Source organism: Bombina bombina, chromosome 6 (assembly GCF_027579735.1).
Source record: "Bombina bombina isolate aBomBom1 chromosome 6, aBomBom1.pri, whole genome shotgun sequence".
In the NCBI taxonomy this organism is placed as follows: domain Eukaryota; kingdom Metazoa; phylum Chordata; class Amphibia; order Anura; family Bombinatoridae; genus Bombina; species Bombina bombina.
Window position 1 is genome coordinate 1,055,187,534 of NC_069504.1, and position 23,315 is coordinate 1,055,210,848.

A 23,315-nucleotide genomic window follows, 5' to 3' on the forward strand; every position below is an offset into this window, starting at 1 on the left:
AGTGAGGGGACTGGGGTTATGGAGAGGCCTGACAAACCAACTAGAGGAAGTGATAGGTGAACTGTTGTGCTGGTGCATTTGCACTAAAGGGCATCAACTCTCCTGGACACTGAACAAATATATGAACTCAAGACATTGAAGTTTTATTGTTGAAGTTAAAGTTCTGAAAATAAACTTTAGTTAATACAGGTTATGATGTACTGTTATATACCGGTTGAAACTTTATGTGGAGCAATTCATGTTGGTAGCTTATTATTGGTGGGGGAATGTTCCTTTTTTTAATCCTCCTCTCACAAAAAGGGCTTATTGTTGTTAATCTCATCCATTCTTAGTTATAAAACCATATTTATATAGTCGCAACGTTATTGCACACCTACATGAGCTGTTCTCAAATTGTTGTAAACTGAGAGACGTTATAATAGGATGTAATTTTCATTTGTTATTATTTTTTTTCTATTATCATTATTGTGTCTGTTCTTTTTTTTTTCATTTTTTCAGGTGTGATTTTTCTATAACATTGTCATATGAAAATGCTAAGTGTGCTTCCGGTCTCACCCGGATATACATTTCATTGAGTCGTGAGGAGAAGTTGGGGAACTGTAAGTGTTGCTTGGTCCTGCTGATCTACTCAGCTAGTTATACAGGTATTAGGGGAGGGGACAGTCAATACCCATCAAACATAATCAACACATAATGTCACCAAAAATCAAGATCATTTCACATAATGTCAGGGGCCTCAATTCTGATGTCAAAAGAAAAATAGCAATTACACAATACACGGAAATGGGAGCCAATATTCTTTTTTTACAAGAAACCCACTTCCCTAAGGGCCAGATTCCTCGATATTGGTCTAGATATTTTAACCAGCATTATCATGCAACTACTTCCACTAAAAAACGAGGAGTGTCTATCCTCATCCATTCATGTCTACAATTTACTCACGATACAGTGATAGCTGATGAGGAGGGCAGATATTTAATAGTAGTAGGACAGATAGATAACGTTAATGTGATGCTCTGCAACATATATGCCCCCAATGAAAAGCATGAACAGTTCTTTAGACAAATTACTTATTTGCTCACAGACTGGTCACAACATAAACTTATACTAGCAGGTGACTTTAATATCTGCATGTCACAATTGAAGACTACCCCACAACACGCACTGACCAAAAAACAACAAAGACACAATCATACGGTCAAAACAATTCAAAATCTACTAGCACCACATGCTCTTATAGATACTTGGCAAACCCTTTATGGAGATACAACAGACACTACATTCTACTCCGCAGCACACAATACATACACCAGGATTGATTACATATATATCAGTCAGATACTTCAACCTGTCTTACAATCATCACGGATACTGCCATGTACGTGGTCAGATCACTCAATAGTCTCTCTCCATTTAGAAGGGACACAAGATGTCAAGAGAGAAAAATCTTGGACATATGATTCTAGCTTTTTCAAACACCCACAAACCTATGAGAATACACTGAAACATCTACAGGAATATTGGCAATTGAATATAGATTCCACAGACAATCCGTTAAACACATGGGCAGCCCATAAAGCAGTCATACGGGGGATTCTCATGCAGAATAAATCAACTTATCTTAGACAAAAAAGATCACAGACAACCCAACTCCAACAGGAGATTGGAAGTTTAGAGAAACAACATAGAATGTCATTGAAACAATCCCTGTTAAACACTTTACAACAAAAGAGAGCCGAATTAGCAAAGATCCAGAGAGCTGATGCATGTAGAGCCATTCAGAGGTTAAAAGTCCAATATTACATATATGCCAACAAACCCGATAGGTATTTGGCTCACAAAATTCGGGAGCGAAATAAAACATTGACTATTTCCTCTATTCTGAACAGCAAGGGAGAATTAACAACCCACCCACAAGAGATAGTTGACGAATTTGCCCTATATTATAGCAAATTATATGATGGGAACAAAGTGTCTAGATCACCAAGGTTAGATAAGTTGACAGAGACATTTCTTGAAACAGCCCAATTACCTAAATTCACCAAAACAGATCTAGACCACTTGGGGGCCTCCGTGACAGCGCCTGAGGTTGCACAGGTGATCAAAGAACTAAAATTAGGCAAAGCGGCAGGACCGGACGGTTTCCCCGGAGACTACTATAAGCTTTTTAAGGAGAGTTTAATACCACATATCACTACATTCTGTAACCACATTTTGGCCGGTAGTGAGATACCGACGGAGCTGTTGCAGGCAAAAATAGCGATCATACCCAAACAAGGGAAAAATATCAAACTCTGCTCCAGTTACCGTCCTATCTCTCTTATCAACCAAGATCTAAAAATCTTCACCAAAATCCTAGCCAACAGACTCAAAACGGTTCTACCATCTCTCATTCACCCAGACCAAGTAGGTTTTATTAAAGACAGAGAAGCCCCTGACAATATAAGACGGATGTTGCTCATAATTGACTACCTACACAAGACGGGTACGCCTTCTCTGCTTCTTTCATTAGATGCAGAGAAGGCGTTTGACAGAATTGACTGGCAATACATGATGGCCTTACTCAGACATATGGGACTAACAGGCCCACTCCTTACAGCAATTCGAGCGATATACTCGACGCCAACTGCGCAGGTGGTAACTTCTGGGTACAAATCGAAAATATTCCCGATTCTAAATGGCACTAGGCAGGGTTGCCCCCTGTCGCCATTATTATTCGCATTATGCGTTGAACCTTTGGCCTCCAAGATACGATTATCACCAGACATTACAGGACTTAAAGTAAAAGACACTGACTACAAACTGACCCTCTTTGCAGACGACATTCTCCTGACAATCACCAGACCGCTTGTTTCGCTCCCGAATTTGTACTCCATACTAGACACATTTTCCCAAATTTCAGGATATAAGATTAACTTAGACAAATGTGAAGCAATGCCATTTGCCTTACCACAAATAACGAAAAAAACACATTGAATTAAACTTCGATCTAAGATGGGCAACACACTCTCTAAAATATCTAGGAGTCAACTTGACACCACGTCTGGAATTATTACACAAACATAACTATATCCCAATGATAAAAACTATCAGACAGGATCTGTCAAACTGGAAAAAACATTCATTTTCTTGGTTTGGAAGACTCTCTGCCGTCAAGATGAATGTCTTTCCTCGCCTTCTCTACTTATTTCGGACATTACCACTTAAGATACAAACTATAGAACTAAACATGCTACAAACAGAAATAGTGGCTTTCATAAGAGGAGGGAAGTCCCCTAGAATCTCATCTAAAATACTTACGTGACACAGACAACTAGGAGGGGTAGGCATTCCAAACTTAATAGACTATTACAAAGCTGCCAGAGTTTCTCAAACGGCCTTACTAGGCAGACACTCCACTGAGATACTTTGGACCACTCTAGAAAAGGATATAGAAAACAAAAAGTTTCAAGATGAACTATTATGGTGTAGGGAGACACATAGAAAAAACACTTACTCCTCCTCTGTTACGGAGGCAAGACAACAGGATGTACTTTTCATACGGAAAAATAAGAACCTATTACCTACAGCTACACTCCAGATCCCGATTAGAGCATTACTTTCAGAAGAAGTACATAGTACAATAGACAAATGGGCGAATAAAGCCCTATATAGGGTAGCAGACGTTGTGACCAGCTACAAGTTATTCACATACACACAGCTGCAGGACTGTATCCATCCCCTCAAACTACACTGGTATCTATATTTGCAACTGTCCACATCTATAAGTAAATATCTCACAAACACATCACGACAACCCAAAACCACAATAGAGAGAATATATGACTCAGCAGACAGACCACATAAATCAATCTCTAAGTTATACATAGACATACAAAGTATCTCTAGCAATCTGAAGAACAACATCATACTTAGGTGGGAAGAAGACATAGGGAAGAGTCTCGATATTGAGGACTGGAATAGAATACTTAGTTCCCTATGCAAAGGTCTCTTGAGTGCAGATCTAAGAGAGAATGCTATAAAAACAGCATTCCGCTGGTACCTCACACCCACAAAGACATCTCACATTACAAAATCAGGAAGCAAACTATGCTATAGGGGATGTGGTAAAGAGGGGACTTATAGACACATGTGGTGGGAATGCGAGGGGGTAAAAAGTATTTGGCAATCTCTATCTCAGCTTATTAGTACCTTATTAGAAGAAAATTTTCAACTCACAATAGCTCAGGCTCTTCTACACGAACATATAGAGAAATTCAATAAGGCGATCAATACGCTTATCAGAATATTATGTACAATCACTAGAACCTGTATAGCACGGCACTGGAAGACAGGAGTTCCCGCCTGGGTTGAGATTAAAAATAAGATTTCCACCACTTATACGTTCTATGACTCAGCCTCCTGGATTTTAGATACTAGGGAGATGTTCAATACAACTTGGTTCTACTGGATATTAAACAACCATAAAGTGTAATATCATCCTGAGTCACAGCTTAAGGCCTCTGGATTTTCAGCTTTCTATATATTCAGTCTTACTTAAACTGGAGAGCAGGGAACCCAACTTCCTCCTTGACAGTACACTCCTCAAACTTCTAAACAGATAGATTACAATTCAATAATATGACAAATTTTTTTTGTTTTTTTTCTTCCTTTTTTTATTTTTTTTTTTTTTTTTATTTTTATTTTTATTTTATTTTTTTTATGTATTTTTTCCTTTTTTTTCTTTTTTTCTTTTCATTTACTTTATAAATGTTCAAGATTGTTATCTGATTCATATTGTACTTGTAAACATGTGAAACTAGTAAAATTCAATAAAAAGCATTTAAATATAAAAATAGAAGTGAATTTAAAAGTGTCTTAAAAACATGCTTTATCTGAACCATGCTAGTTTAATTTTGACTTTCCTATCTCTTTAACATTGCTAAGTGGTATGTAGAACTCATTTATCCTCATAAAAAAACCATAAATAAGCTGGACCACTGGATAATGGATTGCTGGACAGCTTTTGAATATAAATCTTGGTCCACAGTCTCAGGATATCTTGTGAAATTACTTTGGAATTTTCTATATCCATTGTGTTCATCCAAGGGTGATAAACAAATAAACCTTTAATGAAAAGACAAACTGAATAACGCATGCAACAAAATAATATATAGTTATTCATACAGTTACAAGTGTTACTCTACAGATAGGAAAGGCTTCAGATTTACAGTTTTACACTATTTAGTAGCGATCCAGCCATCTCCTTGTCTGTTGACTGAGTCCTGTGTCAGCCAGTAATTATGTAAGCTTTACTTCCAGAATCCAGCCTTCTGCTATTTACACTGTCCCTTGCACCAGACACAATCCTTTAAGTACTGGTAGGACCATTCAAAGATGGCGGCCACCTGTAAACATTGCCAATGCACTGCTGCGCATGCCCACAATAACTTTGACATTTGACAGCGACTATGTTTGAATGTTTGATGATAGTCTTAAGTAGTAACCCCAGATACAGTAAACTGTTAATCTATTTTAGTATCTGGAAAATGGAAACAAAATATTTGTTTATCTCAAGAGTTTTAAATAGATATAAATGGAGTGAAAGAACTGTAATCTCCGGCCACATGATATCTCCTAGAACACATTTCTATTTAATTTTGGTTGTCTTCTTTCTAAACTAGGGTCTAGGTAACAGACTGGGCCCAAAAATACAAGTGGTGTTGAGTGTTTGCAATTTTGCACTGAGATTACAAATAGTTAAAGGGCCACTAAAGTCAAAATTAAAGTTTCATGATTCACATAAAGTAAAAAATATAACAACATACTTTTACTATCAAAATGTGCACATTATATTTTATATGGACAATTTCTGAAGCTCCAGCTTCTACTGAGCAAAGTGCACACTATTTACGTATATGCATTTTGTGATTGGCTGATGGTAGTTACATGATACAGGGGGAGGTAAAATTATAATTTTGATATTTGCCAGTATATATTCTCAGTGCTGTTGCATGATATTAATAACTTATCCGAAACCCAAAGATAAGTAATGATTTATAATTTAATCACTGCTTTGTTATACTGCACTGTAATCACTGCTTAGTGTGTGTTATTCCACTAAGTTCATAATAAACACTGTTTTAATTCCACTGCATTCTCGTGCATGCGTTTAACACCTAGTTGCTCCTCCCCAGCTCCAGGACAAAACAGTGTTACACAAAATTATGTATAAGGACAGTGATATTTAGATTTGCTCTGCTCTAGGTTCTCGGAATTCCACTGCGCCCAACTGCCTTCCCCCAAACAATTTTAGATTGTATTAGCCTCATATACTTCATCTGGAGGTCAGGAATCGATGGACGGGTTATAAACCCTCAGAAAAAAAAATCCCGAAATATCTAATGAGAATAGGGGGCCTATCTATCAAGCTCCGTATGGAACCTCCAGGCTCGCCAGAAACACCAGTTATGAAGCAGTGGTCTAAAGACCACTGCTCCATAACCCTGTCCACCTGCTCTGATGAGGTGGACAGGAATCGCCGCAATTCAACCCGATCGAGATTGATTGACACCCCCTGCAGACTCGCAGCCAATTGGTCGCCAGCAGGGGGTGTCAATCAATCTCGATCGGGTTGAATCTTGTGAGCTGCTTGTGCAATGCTGAATACGGAGAGCGTATTGCTCTCCGCATTCAGCGATGTCTGTCAGACCTGATCCGCACTGTCGGATCAGGTCCGACAGACATTTGTTAAATAGGCCTCTCTGAGTGGAAATGCATCATACAACAGAACTTTCCCTCAAAATTATTTGCCCCTTTTAAATCCTGTTGGCCTAGACCAAAATACACCCCTGTCAAAAGATAAAAACAAATTGCTTCCCGTATATGTGAGATCTTCTTTTGTTTTAATTACATACATTTTGTTGTTATTAATTATACTTTGGGCTCACAAAACTATTTGTTTTTGTAATATTGCATTTAAAGGACATTAAAAACACTTGAAAATATAATATAAAACATTTCATTATAGATAGTAAAAAAACAACACAAACTTTGCAATATACTTTCATTATTTACTGTGTCCCCTTTTCTTCTAAATTAAAGAGACAGTCAACTCCAGAAATGTATTATTTAAAAAGATAGATAATCTCTTTATTTCCCATTACCCAGTGTTGCATACCCAACACAGTTTTATTCATATACTTTTTACCTCTGTGATTATCTTGTAGCTAAGCCTCTGCAGACTGCCCTTTTATTACATTTATTTTTACAGACTTTCATTTTATCCAGTCAGTGCTGACTCATAAAGAACTCTACGGGAGTGAGCATGTTATCTATATGGCACACGTGAACGAACGATGTCTAGCATGGAAAAAATGTCAAAATGCACTGAGATAAGAGGTGGTCTTCAAGAGCTTAGAAATTAGCATTTGAGCCTACCTAGGTTTAGTTTTTAACAAAGAATATCAAGCGAACAAAGCAAATTTGATGATAAAAGTAAATTGAAAAGTTGTTTAAAATTACATGCCCTATTTGAATCATGAAAGTTTTAATTTTGACTAGACTGTACCTTTAACTCTGAAAACATTCTTTATTTAGATAGCGTGTAGAGAAACTTAGAAATATGTTTCCCTTATGTCATCTCTTCAACTGAGGACAATTAGTCAGGGGTGCAACTAGAAATTTTGTTGCCCCTTGCTAAAGCATTGGTCGTCCCCCTCCTCTGGTTTTTGTAATTTTTAGTGATGTGAGTAAAATGCGTGTCCACTTTATTCTCAAGTGTAGTCAAACCTGAATGTTGTGAAGGTAGTAAAACTCATATACAAATATAGAAACACCCATACAAACTCACAGACACAGAAACACAAACAAAGACACACACACACATAAACACAGGAACACACTTACTCATGCAGAAACACAGACACACACCCACAGAAATACTTACACAGAAACACACACACATACACACACAGAAACAATTAAACATACACATAAATAGAAACAATTAAACATACACATAAATACTTCTGCCTAATTAGTGACATAAATTGTGCAAACAAAGGGGTATGTAGAAAACCTGTTACATAGTTACTTTAATATTTAAAGGGACATAATACTCATATGTTAAATCACTTGAAAGTAATGCAGCATAACTGTAAAAGCTGAAAAGAAAACATCACCTGAGCATCTCTATGTAAAAAAAAGAAGATATTGTATCTAAAAAATTATTCAGCTCACCAGTTACTGCAAGTTGACCCCCCCAAAAAAAAATACCCAATCAGAATCAGCTGATTTCATAGAACTTACTTAAACTGAATAGGAAAATAATATGACAGATGCACACTCCTTAGCAAGTCCTGGGACACGCATCCTGACTGGCTGCTTAAAGTATCTTTACAGTGGGGTGTGAATACTTAGGAAATTGAGGTAAAATATCTTCCTTTTTTGCATAGAGATGCTCAGGTGATATTTCTAGTCAGCTTTTAACAGCTATGCTGCATCACTTTCATATGCTTGAACATTTGGGTTTCATGTCCCTTTAACATAGGTTTCAACAGCGAGGCACCCATTTCTTTAAAGAAACTAAAACGTTACATGTATTTCTTCAATATTTAGTAGTAGTATAGTAAAAAAAAATCTACATGTTGTTCTCAGGCGAATCTTTGCTCTGAATACATCATTATAGCTAGCATTTATTTACTGCCTAATTTCTCTTTACAATAATACAAAGTACACAGAGGTTATCAGTGCAACAAAAGGGAAAACTACACATTCCGTACCTTTTTTTTTTTTCTAGGATAATTTTTCAGGAGGGAAAATGCATGTCAGATAAAGACAATCTCAAATGCAATGCTATTTTATGATTTAGTTTCTTTAATTAAACCAAAACTAAAAATAAATGCAAGAATTCTCAACAAGCGTTTGTCTAAAAAAAGCATTTTGGCTCATGAGTTGCGAGGAAAGAAATCTTGCAGGATGTGGAAAGATGTTTGAATTAAAATGTGCAACAGGGACCAGATTTTTTGAAAAAATTATGTAACTATAAAGACAACTCTGTACATAAATTATATAAAAATATTCTATCTTGCTGTGAGTGACTGTAGTATCATGCAGCATACAAGATCAAATCAACGGACAAATATCTGAGGGATTGGCTGCTCTCTCTCTCTGTTTATTAATTGCCTATATGTTACTTGGAAATTCAAATAAATAGACGTAAATATTTCAGTTACTTTCCTAAGTGAGCTGATTTTAATTGTTGCTTTTCTGCATCACTAGCAGATCTTGTTGCTATGCAATAAATCATGTATTGGGGCACTTAAAGTGACATGAAATTCAATTTTTTGCTTTCATGATTCAGGTAGTGCATGCGATTTTAAACAACTTTCAAATTCACTTCTATTATCTAATTTGTTTTGTTCTCTTGGTATTTTGTGTTGAAAAGGATACTTAGGTAGGCTCAGGAGCTGCTGATTGGTGGCTGCACATATCTGCCTCATGTTATTGGCTCGCCCAATGCATTCATCCCGGTAGTGCATTGTTGCTTCATCAACAAAGGATACCAAGAGTACAAAGCAAATTAGATAATAGAAGTAAATTACAACGTTGTTTAAAATTGTATTCTCTATCAGAATCATGAAATAAATAAATTGGGTTTGATGTCCCTTTAACTTAACTGTAGATGTTAATGACAGGAAAACCCACTAACAAAACATTAGAAAAGATACGTGAAGCAAGCCTCCATGACTTTCGCAAATGATCTCACCTTAGCGAAGAGGCCCTCGAGTGAATTTAGCCCATGGTCTATGAAACAACAGTCTCCCCTTCCCTTATAAGATTTAGGTTTACTATTCAACAAAGGATACCAAGAGAATGAAGCAAGTTTGAAAGCATAAGTCAATTGCAGCATTTTTTTAAATGGCATGCTCTTTTTAAATTGTGAAAATGTAACTTTTTACAATCCCTTTAAAGGCAATGTTATCTTTGTTGCATCTTCAAGATGAAAACTCAAAATGTATTATAATTTAAGTACTCTTGAAGAACTGATATTTCTGTACTTTATACTTTTTTTATATGTAACTATTTTAACAGCGATAAACGAGAAGGTTACAAATCTGTGTGGTCTATGAGTAAGGCTAATGGCAAGCCAAAACACGTAAGACTGCCTGCCAGCAGGTCTCATGTCTAGCCTTTTCTGATTTTTTATATTTTATTGGATGTAACACTAACTTACTGTTATTCTATAATACCGCTCAGTAGCATAGCGGTTGTTATTTGAGGCGGACCTGTGTGCCTTCTATTCAGGCACACAGGTCCGCCACAAAAAACAACAGCTATGCTACTGAGTTGTATTTTTTTGGTTCCTTACTTGACAACATGGCGGATTGCACATGCGCAACAAACGTGGACGCGCAGGATTGACACTTATTCCTTAGTTGAAGCTGGAAATTATGTTTAGGTGACGTCATGGAAAGGAGGGATCAGGCGGCCATTTCAAAATGGAGGAGGAAAAGTCAGTCTTTTTGCTAGAAATGTATATTTAGATCGAAAATTGGGCTACGGTTTGCTTTAAACATCTTTAATTACTTGATTTAAATAAGTTAAAATATTTTTTTTGGGTTGACTTGCCCCATTTAAATGGACATTTTTCACTTATTGAATTCCACAGCTGAAAGGACTTGATAAACCTTTAGACAACACTTTTCCACAAATTACCAATTACCCCAAAAAGTTCTTAAATGTCACATTGGCTTTGGGCATGCACAATACACACTGACATTACATAGAAACATAAACATAGAGCTTGACGGCAGATAAGAACCATAGGCCCAACAAGTCTGTCCATAATTTCCTAAAAGCATAAACGTATATAGTTCATAGGATAGCATTAAACTTTTCCCAGGCATTCTTGACGTGCTGCTCAGTGTTTGTCATTACTACCTCTAATAGAGGTTTATTCCAAGAATCAACCAACTTTTCTGTGAAGAAGTGGTTCCGCAAATTACTCCTGAACCTGCGCTAAGCTCAAAGTGAAACCGTGAGCTTGCGGCCTCATTAACCAGCTATTTATAACGGCTGGTTATTTACCGTGTGCCTGTAAATGGGCAAGTTTTCCCATTTACGGGTGCACGTTCAGATAGTGCTCCACTCCTAATCTGGCCCTTTATTTTTTAGACCATTACACAGCCATATGACCAAAGAAAGGAATATCACCAAATGGATGCAAACACTACCTGCTCTGCAAAGGATAAAATTGGATTCAACTCTGGTTTAACGTCAAATAGGGAGCTCCCTGTAAATGTAATGGTTACCCACTATTATTGTCCAGTGGACTTATCATAATTTAACTGCTTGTGGCAATTTGTTGAAAAATAAATGTATGTTGGTTAAGTTGTATACCATTGTTTCTGCTTTGATTTGTATTATTGAATTCTACATGGTTAGTGCGGGATAAGGGTATACTGAACTACACAGTCGAGGTGAGGGCAACTTTTGGTAACTACCCTAGCCAGAGGTTGTAGTTCATTCTTTTTGGTTCTCTGTATTTAATTTAATTATATCTCCCAGCACTGCACACCTGTTACTACAGGTGGACAATAACCAGGATATAATATGAATTTCTGGTGCCAGTCTAGCTCTATATATATATATATATACACAAAAGAAGGAAAGCACTCACTAGACTTCGTTTCCATAAAATATAGCTTTTATTTCAGCCTTTAAAATCCATAACGTTTCGGGTTCCCGGTCCGGTCCCTTTGTCAAATGGCACTCAAAGAACACCCAGTATATCCCAACACCATACCTTAATCCCTTATATACCCCATAGCTCAATACTAAGCCAATACAGCTGTTGCCACTCGCATCCACGCCACTGTCAAGCCATTGTGACGTCATCAGGACGTGCCACGTCCCCATTCATCTGACCACACTGACGTGGGAGGAGTCAGCCACAACAGCTGATTGTCAAAACAAAGAGGCAGAAGGCTGTCATCATATTACACCAAATTAAGACATCGTCTATGCAAACAATGATTGACTCATGTAGAAACGCATATTCAGTCATATTAACATACTTAGATAACAACTACATAGTTAGAAAATATAGGCTATAATGGCTAGGGGCAGTATAGTAACACTGTAAATTAAAAACAAAGCTAATACTGTACTACATTTATATGCTATATTGTTCACGCCATTACTTTCTTGTAATGTACAGTTAATAATTCGTAACCAAATGGAGTATGGTAAAAAAAAACATATTGTAATAGGATCAGAGTTGGATGGAGTTGTTTCCATCTGTTCAAACATCATCAAATATTGTAGATCGAGCAGGATTTCATGCTGTGTCTTTTAAAGCATACATACATCCTTTTCATATCAGAGCATATGAGGATGATGAGAGATACTGCTTTCATTATCAATATTTATTACACAGTCCTATATCTTCAGAGACTAATGATGACCAATAGTCGGTGTAGTCGGACGAATGGGGACACTGCGCATCCTGATGATGTCACAATGGTACGACGATGGAGTGGATGCGAGCGGCAGCAGCTGTATTGGCTAAATATTGAGCTATGGGGTATATAAGAGATTAAGGTATGGTGTTGGGATATACTGGGTGTTCTTTGAGTGCCATTTGACAAAGGAACCGGACCGGTAAACGAAACGTTATGGATTTTAAAGGCTGAAATTAAAGCTATATTTTATGAAAACAAAGTCCCGTGAGTGCTTTCCTTCTTTTAGATATATGCAACCCCTGATCGCACATCTCTGAAAACTGAGAAGTGCAGATCCCATTGCACAATTGATATATATATATATATATATATTTATATATATAATTATATATGTGTGTATAATATATATATATATATATATATATATATATATATATATATATATATATATACATATATATATATATATATAAAAAAACGAAATAACTAAGGGGTGTGTTAAACACTGATAAATGCCATAGGAGCGACACAATAGATTATTTAAATATAATAAAATGAAATAAAAAGTATGGCGAAGTAGAATGAATATATATAAAACAAACTGATAACGAAAATTGATAAAAATAAATAAAACACACAGGAACAAACCCAAAAATGAATGTGATTAAGTAGGAGAGTGAGTAACAGAAAATGTCAATTTGATACCTCCTAGTAACACACAACAGAGATTGGTGGGTAATGGGTAAGTCCTAATTAATATTTAGTGTCTCACGGTTAAAGTTTCTGTATTAGTATCAGTTCAATGTGCCAAAGGAGAATTGGAATATACAGCCAAATACAGCTAGTAGATCAGACGATCTCTTCTGTTGATACTACTTACGAGCTATGCCCTCAATCATATGAGGTAATGAGACGCTGTTTGAATTAGGTCTTGGATTGAATGTGCTGACGGGTGGATAGACGAACACGCCTCCTCCTGAATGATCCTCCTGCCCTCCAATCCCGTTGTTCGGTGGATATTCACCTTCTCCGTAAACCAATCACAGATAGGCTCACCTCCCACGGACTTCAGATTTTTCTCCGGGTTACATAGAGAATGAAGGGAGAAGTGTAGAGATAGTGTAATACAGTTTATTAAGGCAGATAAACAGTGTACGGTTAAAAACACAATTTTAAACCTCAATGTTATGAGGTAACGTCACAGCATATAAACGGTATACTATGTATACACCAGCCTCAATGTTATGAGGTAACGTCACAGCATATAAACGGTATACACCAGCCAACTCTGAAGTCGCCGAGAATTTAAAATTTTAAAAAACGCTCAATGTCTTTGGAAATCACTGTGAACAGTCTAATTTCAATATAACCTAATAATGTACTACTTGTACATGTAAACACCTGACGCGTTTCGAAGGGTAATACAGTTGTGTTCCTTCTTCATCAGAGGTAGTATATTGAATGAGAACTGGAGCGCTTTTTAAAGCTAAGCGCCATCACGCCTCCTATATTTAAAAAGCGCTCCAGTTCTCATTCAATATACTACCTCTGATGAAGAAGGAACACAACTGTGTTACCCTTCGAACATTTTGCTCTATGTGAAGAACATTGGAGTGTAAAATATTCACAATAAATGCACACAGTAAAACACAAAATATTAAAATTTATTTAAAATGATATGTTATGTTTTCAGGTATTTGAGTGGAAAGGGCTCAAAAGTATACATACACATATAAATATAAACATATATACATATGTATATACATACATACACATATTTCCACATCTGTATGTATGTAAATATACATTATAGCCCTTTCCATTCAAATACCTTGTCATATACCATATATTTTTTATCTGATAGTGTGTATATAAGTTTAACACTTTATTTTAATGTATTTATATTGTGTTTGGTGCAACTTTTTATTTAGCCTTAACCCTTTATACAAGGACTTCAATTTCGCTAACCAGACAGGCTCAAATTTAGTTTGTACTTGTGCGTTCGTGTGTACTTTCAACTTGTAATATGAGCAGAAGTTAGCATGGGCGAGATATTTCAATATTGTGTGTTTGCTAATGTTAGCGTGCCACTTGTAATCTAGCCCTGTATCAGGTAAATAAGGAAGAAGAACAGGAGCTTGAACAGTTATCAGTTCCTTCATCTCACACCAGAAAAGTATTTAGAGTTTGCCAACTCACAACTTCTGGGAGGTCACCTGGGGGGTGAAGAGTATATGAGTAGATAAAAAGGTTTTGTGCTCCCTGCCCTGAGTGCCAATTATCTTCTCCAAAACCCAAACTGAGGACTTCACTTGTATTAGTTCCAGTAATTGATGACCATTTAGAAATTATTTATATTGATTTGGTGGGTCTGTTATAAAAGTTTGGACAACTAATACATATTGGTCATATTTGATTACACTATACCGTATCATGAAGCTATTCCCTTACATAAAGCTACCCCTAAAAATATAGTAAAAAAAATCTTCCCTACTACCCTTTTTATGAAGAGGGACTACATTGACAATTTTCCAGTCTTTTGGAACAACTCCTGTTAGAAGTGACTGATTAAATAAATCAGCTAATGGAGTAGCTATTATGGATCGAAGTTCTCTTAGAACCCTTGGATGAATATTATCTGGACCCACAGACTTATTAACTTTTATTTTTGATAAAGCCCTTGAAACCTCTTCCTCTGTAAAAAGAAAAGTACTACTCACATTATTATTTACAGTAACATCCCTTAATAGAATCTCACTATCTTTACCATCTGTTGTAAAGACTGAACAAAAGTAATCATTTAAACAGTTTGCTATTTGTTTATCTTCTTCCACTACTCTATCCTCATTCTTGAGTCTAACTATCCCTCTGTTAGTTTTTCTCTTTTCACTGATATATCTAAAGAAGGTTTTGTCACCGTTTTTTACAGATTGTGCTATTTTCTCTTCTGCATCAGCTTTAGCCTTTCTGATTAACTGCTTTGTCATCTTTTGATGGGTTCTCCATTTTTCTTTATCCTCTTCTGAGCCAGTGAGTTTGAATTTTTTATAGACCGTCTTTTTTGTCTTAACTGCATGTGCTACTTCTCTTGAAAACCAGATTGGTTTTCTTTTTCTTTTACTTTTACAAACAAGCCTAATACAGTGTTTAGTTGCATCTAGACTAGCATTTTTAAAATATTCCCACTGTTCTTGTACTCCTGTAATCTGTGCCATCCCTTTTAGGGATTCATCTAGGCATCTGCCCATGTAAGAAAAATCAGTTGATCTAAAGTCTAACGGCTAGATTTAGAGTTTGGCGTTAGCCGTCAAAACCAGCGTTAGGGGCTCCTAACGCTGGTTTTGGGCTACCGCTGGTATTTAGAGTCGTGTAGTTAAAGGTCTAACGCTCACTTTGCAGCCGCGACTTTTCCATACCGCAGATCCCCCTACGCCATTTGCGTATCCTATCTTTCCAATGGGATCTTTCTAACGCCGATATTTAGAGTCTTGGCTGAAGTGAGCGTTAGAAATCTAACGACAAGACTTCAGCCGCAGCAAAAAGTCAGGAGTTAAGAGCTTTATGGGCTAACGCCGGTTCATAAAGCTCTTAACTACTGTGCTCTAAAGTACACTAACACCCATAAACGATCTATGTACCCCTAAACCGAGGCCCCCCCACATCGCCGCCACTCTATTAAAGTTTTTTAACCCCTAATCTGCCGACCGCACACCGCCGCAACCTAAGTAATCCCTATGTACCCCTAATCTGCTGCCCCTAACACCGCCGACACCTACATAATATTTATTAACCCCTATTCTGCCGCCCCCAATGTCGCCGCCACCTACCTACACTTATTAACCCCTAATCTGCCGACCGGACCTCACCGCTACTATAATAAAGTTATTAACCCCTAATCCGCCTCACTCCCGCCTCAATAACCTTATAATAAATAGTATTAACCCCTAATCTGCCCTCCCTAACATCGCCGACACCTAACTTCAAGTATTAACCCCTAATCTGCCGACCGGACCCCACCGCTACTCTAATAAATGTATTAACCCCTAAAGCTAAGTCTAACCCTAACACTAACACCCCCTAAGTTAAATATAATTATTATCTAACGAAATAAATTAACTCTTATTAAATAAATTATTCCTATTTAAAGCTAAATACTTACCTGTAAAATAAACCCTAATATAGCTACAATATAAATTATAATTATATTGTAGCTATTTTAGGATTTATATTTATTTTACAGGTAACTTTGTATTTATTTTAACCAGGTACAATAGCTATTAAATAGTTAATAACTATTTAATAGCTACCTAGTTAAAATAATTACAAAATTACCTGTAAAATAAATCCTAACCTAAGTTACAATTAAACCTAACACTACACTATCAATACATTAATTACATAAAATACCTACAATTATCTACAATTAAACCTAACACTACACTATCAATAAATTAATTACATAAAATACCTACAATTATCTACAATTAAATCTAACACTACACTATCAATAAATTAATTACATAAAATTCCAACAAATAAATACAATTAAATAAACTAACTAAAGTACAAAAAATAAAAAAGAACTAAGTTACAAAAAATAAAAAAATAATTAACAAACATTAGAAAAATATTACAACAATTTTAAGCTAATTACACCTACTCTAAGCCCCCTAATAAAAAAGCAAAGCCCCCCAAAATAAAAAAAATGCCCTACCCTATTCTAAAATAAAAATAGAAAAGCTCTTTTACCTTACCAGTCCTTAAAAGGGCCTTTTGCGGGGCATGCCCCAAAGAATTCTGCTCTTTTGCCTGAAAAAAAAACATACAATACCCCCCCCCAACATTACAACCCACCACCCACATACCCCTAATCTAACCCAAACCCCCCTTAAATAAACCTAACACTAAGCCCCTGAAGATCTTCCTACCTTATCTTCACCACGCCGGGTATCACCAATCGGTCCAGAAGAGCCTCCGAAGTCTTCATCCAAGCCCAAGCGGGGGCTGAAGAGATCCATCATCGGGCTGAAGAGGTCCATCATATGGCTGAAGAGGTCCATCATCGGGCTGAAGTCTTGATCCAAGCGGCGGCTGAAGAGGTCCATCATCGGGCTGAAGTCTTCATCCTATCCGGGCAGAAGAGGACATCCGGACCGGTAGACATCTTCATCCAAGCCGCATCTTCTATCTTCATCCATCCGGAGCGGAGCGGAGCCATCTTCTTCCAGCTGACGCAAATCCATCCTCTTCTACCGACGCCTACTCGGAATTAAGGTAAGAAAATTCTGATTGGCTGATGGAATCAGCCAATCAGATTCAAATTCAATCCGATTGGCTGATCCAATCAGCCAATCAGATTGAGCTTGCATTCTATTGGCTGATCGGAACAGCCAATAGAATGCGAGCTCAATCTCATTGGCTGATTCCATCAGCCAATCAGAATTTTCCTACCTTAATTCCGATTGGCTGATAGAATCCTATCAGCCAATCGTAATTCGAGGGACGCCATCTTGGATGACGTCATTTAAAGGAACTGTCATTCGGCGAGTAGGCGTCGGTAGAAGAGGATGGATCCGCGTCAGCTGGAAGAAGATGGCTCCGCTCCGCTACGGATGGATGAAGATAGAAGATGCGGCTTGGATGAAGATGTCTACCGGTCCGGATGTCCTCTTCTGCCGGGATAGGATGAAGACTTCAGCCCGATGATGGACCTCTTCAGCCCGATGATGGACCTCTTCAGCCCGATGATGGATCTCTTCAGCCCCCGCTTGGGCTTGGATGAAGACTTCGGAGGCTCTTCTGGACCGATCGGTGATACCCGGCGTGGTGAAGATAAGGTAGGAAAATCTTCAGGGGCTTAGTGTTAGGTTTATTTAAGGGGGGTTTGGGTTAGATTAGGGGTATGTGGGTGGTGGGTTGTAATGTTGGGGGGGTATTGTATGTTTTTTTTTCAGGCAAAAGAGCAGAATTTTTTGGGGCATGACCCGCAAAAGGCCCTTTTAAGGGCTGGTAAGGTAAAAAGCTTTTCTATTTTTATTTTAGAATAGGGTAGGGAATTTTTTTATTTTGGGGGGCTTTGTTATTTTATTAGGGGGCTTAGAGTAGGTGTAATAAGTTTAAAATTGTTGTAATATTTTTCTAATGTTTGTAAATTATTTTTTTATTTTTTGTAACTTAGTTCTTTTTTATTTTTTGTACTTTAGTTAGTTTATTTAATTGTATTTATTTGTAGGTATTTTATGTAATTAATTTATTGATATTGTAGTGTTAGGTTTAATTGTAGATAATTGTAGGTATTTTATTTAATTAATTTATTGATAGTGTAGTGTTAGGTTTAATTGTAACTTAGGTTAGGATTTATTTTACAGGTAATTTTGTAATTCTTTAACTAGGTAGCTATTAAATAGTTATTAACTATTTAATAGCTATTGTACCTAGTTAAAATAAATACAAAGTTGCCTGTAAAATAAATATTAATCCTAAAATAGCTACAATATAATTATAATTTAGGTGGGTGTTATGGTTAGGGTTAGACTTAGCTTTAGTGGTTAATAACTTTATTATAGTAGCGGTGAGGTCCGGTCGGCAGATTAGGGGTTAATAAGTGTAGGTATGTAGCGGCGACGTTGGGGGCGGCAGATTAGGGGTTAATAAATATAATATAGGGGTCGGCGGTGTTAGGGGCAGCAGATTAGGGGTACATAGGGATAACATAGGTGGTGTACGGAGCGGCAGATTAGAGGTTAAAAAAAAATATGCAGGGGTCAGCGATAGTGGGGGCGGCAGATTAGGGGTTAATAAGTGTAAGGCTAGGGGTGTTTAGACTCGGGGTTCATGTTAGGGTGTTAGGTGCAGACATAGGAAGTGTTTCCCCATAGGAAACAATGGGGCTGCGTTAGGAGCGGAACGCTGCTTTTTTGCAGGTGTTAGGTTTTTTTTCAGCTCAAACGGCCCCATTATTTCCTATGGGGGAATTGTGCACGAGCACGTTTTTGAAGCTGGCCGCGTCCGTAAGCACCGCTGGTATTGAGAGTTGCAGTGGCGGTAAATATGCTATACGCTCCCTTTTTGGAGCCTAACGCAGCCCTTCTGTGAACTCTAAATACCAGCAGTATTTAAAAGGTGCGGGGGGGAAAAACCAGCGTTAGCTACGCGGGTCGTTACCGACAAAACTCTAAATCTAGCCGAATTACTTTTTTTTTTACCATGGTTGCTTAGTACCTTTGCCTGAATATTAAACCATACAGACTGATGATCACTAGAGCCTAAGTTCTCACCCACAGACACCTCAGATACTATATCACTGTTTGTAAGTACTAAATCTAATATAGTTCCTTTTCATGTTGGTTCTTTTACTAGTTGCTCAAGAGATTCCCCTTGTAAAGATTCCAGGATATATTTACTTCTAGTTGATTTGGCAACAGGTACTTCCCAGTCTACATCAGGCATATTAAAGTCCCCCAGTACAATAACATTGCCCTTCATTGTAATTTTGGCTATTCCATCAATTAATAAATTGTCTGATGCTTCATCCTGTAATGGTGGTCTATATACTACTGATATTCTAAACACCTGTTTCCCTTCAGTTTCTATAGTTACCCAAACACTTTCTACATTGTCATTTTTTTTCTACAATTTCAGTTACTTTAATATTGTCTTTCACATACAGAGCAACTCTGCCCCCTTTTTTACCTACTCTATTTTTTTTTTAACAAGATGTAACCAGTTATGACTGTTTCCCAGTCATGAGAGTCATTGTACCATGTCTCTGTTATAGCTACTAAATCCAATTTATCTTGAATCATTATTGCAGTAAGTGTAGGTAATTTACTTACTAAACTGTGAGCATTTGTGCACATTGCACGTATAATATTTCTAGAATTCTCAAATCCTTTTGCATGGTCAATACAACCCCTGCCTACATTATTCAAAGTCTTATTCGTAAAAGTAATGTTTTTCTTCTTAAATAAACAAGAATCTAAAATGTGGTTGACTGTCTTGGCATGTTCTGGGGGACAGATGGGTATATTAACTCTTTCCCCCATCATTAGTTTAAATTGCTACTAATAAAGTCTTTAAGTTCTTTACTCAATACTCCTGTCCCTTTAATATCCAGATGCAAACCATCCTTCTTATACAAGCTGCTATCAAGCCAAACAGGGCTTTGATGGCTAACAAAACCATATCTTCTCTCCCTACACCACCTCTCTAACCAAGAGTTAAATTCTATAATATGCTGCATTCTTCCTTCTTCCTGTCCATACTCAGGTAAAACAGCAGAAAAGGACACAGATGCAGCCACATGATCTAAACAACTTCCTAGTTTAAAAAACTCCTTTTGCACAGCAACAACATCATTTCTAGCCAGATCATTTGTACCTAGGTGAACAATAACATCTAACTCACTGTCTTTTCTAGCTGCTTTAACAATTCTTGAAATACGATTTAAATCTCTGTGAGCGGTAGAACCTGGAAGACATCTAACCTCTCTCAAATCACCATTATCATCATCTATCTGTACATTTCTTAAAATGGAGTCACCTATTAACAAAGTCTTACAGAAATTTACATTTGCAGATCTTACCTTGGATTTCTTGTTTGCAGATTCAGACACCAGAAACTCAGACCTCCCTGTTACACTGTCAGAAGTACTAGCAGTTGTGCTCTCTTCTTCACAGATGCCATCAGTAATAGCAGCATAAGAGTTTTTCAAAGGCAGAGGATGAGGAGTATGCCTTTGTTCTACTGTTCTTACCCTTCCTGTGCCAACAGTTTTCCATCTCTTTTTTCTTAGTCTCTGGGGTAGAGGTACAGCTTCCTTAGGAGGCTGTTTTGAGCAAACAGACATGTTATTTATTGTATCTTTAAGATAAGCTATTTCTTTCCATAAGAGAGAAAACTGCTTACACACTGGGCAGCCTCTGAATCTCCAGAATACTGCACGATCAAACAGGGCAAGGCATCCATTGCACTGAATCTGAGACATGTTTAAATAAATATGTAGATACTCTATCAAATTACTACAATATTTAACCTCCTCACTGACTAACTCTGAATAACTCCTGAAATAACTCTTGCACTTAATGCAATCCTTATAAATGAGATCCTTATTTCGGTAAGATCCACAGAGCTACAGAAGCGGAATTATAGATAGAATACCTATCATTAAGGTGTTTCAACCAGCGATGATTTTAGTACCAAAAGCAGAAAAAAAAACTTTTGTCATATTGGCAGGGCCCCTATAAAGTTATATAAAAAAAAAAAGTAAACTCCAAAATTAGTATGCCTGATCGCCAGAACAAAGAACACAGGATATTAATGTTAATAGAAGGAATGAGAGTCCTGTGTAGTTGGGGAGGATAATACCAGGGGTGATTCCCTAACTCAAGACCAGTCATTTAGAATTGGTACAAAACTGAGCAAGCAGATGAAGCTAGAATTATGGTAGAACAAAATAAAGATGTTTTCTCAATTAAACCAGGTAGAATGCATTAAATTTGCATGACATAATTACAGATCCAGGGGTAACAGTTAAGTTAAAGCCATATAGAAAACCTGAGGCCAAAAGGGCAGATGTTAGAGCAGGAGTGAAAAAGATTATAGAAGTTGATGTCACAGTAACTGGTCTAGCCCAATTTTTAGATTATGCAATGCTTTTAGGAAACTTAATGAGGATTTAAAATTTGATGAATATCCTATGCCCCATGTTGATGAATTGGTGGAAAGATTGGCAAAGGCAAGATTTCTCTCTACGATAGATCTCACAAAAGGTTATTGGTGATACTTCTAACAAAGAGGGCCAGAGATAACACAGCATTTGCTACACCTGATGGCCTTTTCCAGTGCAAGGTAATGCACTTTAGCTTCCATGAAAACCCAGCAACTTTTAAATGGCTTATGAACAAATTGCCAAGACCTTATACTCAACATGTCTCTGCATATTTGGATGATGACATAATTTATAGTCAGGACTGACTCACATCTTCAAGACATAGAGGCAGTACTTTATACAGTTAGGAATGCTGGATTAACTGCAAATCCTGTTTAATGTACTATTGGTTTGACAGAGGCTAAATACCTTGTGTATATTAAGGAGAGAGGAATAGTAAAATGTCAGAAAAATAAAGAAGAAGCATTTTAAAACTGGCCTAGTCCTCTTTATTCCCCACTTTGCCACTAGAGCGGCTCCCTCACTGACCATCTCAAAGCTAAAAGTTCAGATACAATGAAATGGAACAGTGAGGCAAAGAAATCTGCACTATTATTTTCTCCCCTTTAATGTGTTCCCAATTATCCCATTTATCTACTGGAGTGTATTAAATTTTCTACAAATATTTCATTAACCTTTAATGTAAGTAAAGTTATGAAGTTCTCTGGGAAACTGAAGCTGTCGGTTTTTCAGTTTTATTTTAAATAGAAGAAAAACAAAGTGCATTGTAATTTGTAAAATATACAGTTAAATATATATGATACTAATTTGTTAAGATTACACAGAAACTGTGAAAGCATAATCAGAATTTGTAAAATCAGAATCCTAAATACACTGCTGTATACAAAATAAAATACAGAAGTGCAAAGATTAAATGTAATAAAACTTAATCTGAAGTGTAAATTAATATAAAATACAAAGTGTAACGCAGCAGAACTGTCATGTCATGCAGTGTTAACATACAGAAATGCAGGGAAAGCCCCTTGTATAGAAAAATCTGCCTTTTAAGAATTTCACTGTGGATCTCGCAGTGCTGGATGATCATTTTAGATCCTCTCACCTGAGTTTTAGATAATCCGGCACTAAGTATTGTCCTTGGAATAAACAGTAAAAAAGAAGATAGAGACAAAAAAATATCATGAGTTCTGCTTTCCCTGCTA

General features: G+C 36.9%; 1 protein-coding gene across 1 annotated transcript in view; it reads left to right on the forward strand.

Moving 5' to 3' along the window:
- Positions 1 to 693: 693 nt before the first annotated feature.
- The window catches only part of CACNA1C (calcium voltage-gated channel subunit alpha1 C), a 1,426,303-nt gene continuing 1,403,681 nt past the window's right edge, over positions 694 to 23,315 (forward strand). The window contains 1 exon segment of the mRNA XM_053719677.1: positions 694 to 2,485. Coding sequence (XP_053575652.1) covers positions 694 to 2,485 — 1,792 coding nt within the window.